General features: G+C 30.8%; 1 protein-coding gene across 1 annotated transcript; it reads right to left on the reverse strand.

The window, feature by feature from the left end:
* Positions 1 to 929: 929 nt before the first annotated feature.
* On the reverse strand, positions 930 to 2,955 carry LOC112452790 (F-box/LRR-repeat protein 2-like). Its single transcript, XM_025013191.1, has 5 exons — positions 2,603 to 2,955; positions 2,279 to 2,513; positions 1,803 to 2,160; positions 1,400 to 1,721; positions 930 to 1,248 (listed from the first exon to the last, which is right to left on the reverse strand). The coding sequence occupies exons 1-5, from the start codon at positions 2,857 to 2,859 to the stop codon at positions 930 to 932; spliced, it is 1,491 nt and encodes a 496-aa protein (XP_024868959.1). The 5' UTR covers positions 2,860 to 2,955.
* Positions 2,956 to 2,977: the final 22 nt, after the last annotated feature.

Consider the following 2,977-nt stretch of genomic DNA (forward strand, 5'->3'; position numbering starts at 1 on the left):
ATAAATTCGTATAAACCTTCCCTTAACGTTAATATAGTATTTTCTCTTCTTTTATTACTATACAATAACTTTCATACTTCAGCAACCCAGGAGTACCCTGAGTATCTCATGTTACGAGCACCATGCCTTGAGGTTTCGCGATCACCAAATCTAATCTCTACAATTGAGCAACTCAACATATCCCGTATTTTCCTATTAATACGACCTTACTCTATCTCTGCATGCAGAACTTATTGCCAAATATTTATTAATTATGTAATAAACAAGGTTTAAAGACTCATATCCATGACACTTGACAACATCCAATTTCACAATTTCTTTCTCTGCAACGACTACACGCACGATCAAACAATGAATTTTTCACTAAATAGGTTTTACCCCAAAGGCAATAAGTTCATGGTGGAACCAACAGATAGGGCCTATTAGTTTAGCAGAAACCTCGCTGTCGCATATTAAGAGCCTATCTCATAATAGGGGACTTTCCTCTACATATTTTTATTTTACTTTATGGAGAAACGATGGATTTTAAAATTAAATATATAAAGATTATAATGTAATTTTCAAGAGGAAACAGCGGACAAATTCTGCCAATATTTATAGTAGATTTCATGAGTTTATTTCAGAACAGTATAAAAATAAATTTTTACAACGAACTTTACGGAAAGCTGTTTTAGAAACTGCAACTAAAAAAAGTATCACAGGAAATTTATTTCTAAACCAAAAAAAAAATATCAAAAATTTACTAACGATGTTATTAATGTAGTTTTTCTAGTATTTTGCTGAACAATTATTTCAAACAAAGAAATAACACTATCGCCCAAAAAATTCAAATTATGAAAAAAAAAAGAAAGATAAAACGGTTCGAAAATAACAAAACTATAAATAAATGTGAATATTTCGTTTTTATTAAATGCTAACTTATTTTAAACCTAATTTAGGAATGTATAGACGGACACGTGCGGATATATTTCCTTCCATTGATTAACCATGTTATTAACCAATTGATTTATATTACAGTACATGAAATAAAACTCCTGCAGTTTAGGACATTGTTTCAAAATAATGGAACATTTATCAGGTATATCAAGTTTCGCGTTAACAAGATATAACTTTTTTAAGTTTTTGCACTGCGCTATTAATTCCAACCGGTGATCAGTGAGGACAGTACTGTACAAATGAACTTCTTGCAAGTTTTGATAAGAGGAAAGTAATCTAAATAAGCTGTCATCAGTAACTGGGTATTCGTATCTGTAACAAAAATCATATAATTAGTACAGTACTTTAATTGCAAGAGAAAATTCATGTAACTTATTCAAGATGCTCGCGCAAGAAGCAAACAAATTTCAATAAAGAATACAATAATAAGAGTTTTAAAAGAAAATATAGCGCACACACTTACAGATTAAGGTTCACTTTTTGTAAATTCTTACAGTTAGCGAGAGCATTAATACCCTGAGATGTAAAATAATATGCGTCCAATGAAGATATTACTTCCAAGTCAGGACACGAATTTCCCAACTCTATTAGAACTGCATCGTTTATTAAGGTGCTATCTGCCGATAACTGACGCATCCGTTGATTATTTTGCAGTACTTTGCAAAAACGTTCGGTTCTGTTACCAGTAAGTCTAGTCTCAGAAAGGTTTAAATGTTCCAAATTATTTAGCCCCTCGAGATACAAAAATCCTTCGTCGTTTATGCAAGATTGAAATAGATCCAATTCTAAGAAAAATTTGTATGACAAATTGTTATACAATTTACCAATAATCTTGACAATTATATACACATACTATATGCAAATACCTTTCAAATTTTTGCATGTCTCTGAAGTTTTAAGTAGGACAGGATTTAACTTGATGGAACCGTAACCTCTTAATCTTAAATGCGTTAAACGGCTGCCGCAATTATCAAGAAAGTTTACAAAATCATTAACATCAAAGTTGCATTCTGTAAGATCTAATTGTTGCAAATATTTACATCTAGATGTAAAATAACAAAATAATTTGCACATATATTTGCCTGAGCGAATATATCGCATGTTCAAACGTGTATAGAGTAGAGAATCCCGTGTTAAAGTATCAAAGCGCTTATTATTTACTTCATTCATGCGGCATAATGTTACCACATCTAAGTATTTAAATATTTTTAGTAGTATTTCATTCTGTAAAGATAAAATATAATTAATATAATACAAAATAAATACTTTAATTACTCAAAGAGTACAAAATGTCATTGTAATAAATATTGTGATGAGAAATAGATTTCTTAGAATACTTTACAGGAAGCGCAGATAAACTGCAACGTGATAGGTCCTTGGATTTATCCAATGAGAGTTTCACTCTCTTGACACAATTCGAATTACTTTTCAATAAAATACGATGCGGATATCTCTGATCAAGAGGTTGCTCATAACCAAGGATTATCTCCTGAGATACCTTTTTGTGCTTCAAATTATTCTGAATATTCAATATATTCGATAATATATAAAAAACACCTCTTATGTCGCTGCATATACTATCGGAACAAATTAATTTTTGAATTAATTTTTATTATTGACATAAAAAATAGATTCAAATATTATTTAATGTCGATGATAATAATACCTTTTATAAATAACACAATATTTGGAAAAATTCTGTTGCAGATAAACTATATCTAAGTGTGCACTTTCTGAATCTGTTGTTAAATTATGAACATTGTCATGGTATGGATAGAACATGTAGTTAATTTTTTGGAACACATTAGTTAAACTCTCGTTAAGATTTTTAGATAGGATCAATTCTGATGTACCGATGAGCATCACAGCATCCAGCTTTGTGTAAGAGACCTGTGAACTGTCCTTAAATACTAGTTTGAGCATTTTGGTTTTAAAGTTACACGGCAGCGACAACGGTGGAGAAAATAATCTTGATTTCGGGGGTACAATCTGTGACGATTCATCCCACAACTGAATCCAGTGATTATTGGAATCTTGAGCC

Source organism: Temnothorax curvispinosus, unplaced genomic scaffold (genome assembly GCF_003070985.1).
Source record: "Temnothorax curvispinosus isolate PA1 unplaced genomic scaffold, ASM307098v1 QBEX01003650.1, whole genome shotgun sequence".
Taxonomy (NCBI): domain Eukaryota; kingdom Metazoa; phylum Arthropoda; class Insecta; order Hymenoptera; family Formicidae; genus Temnothorax; species Temnothorax curvispinosus.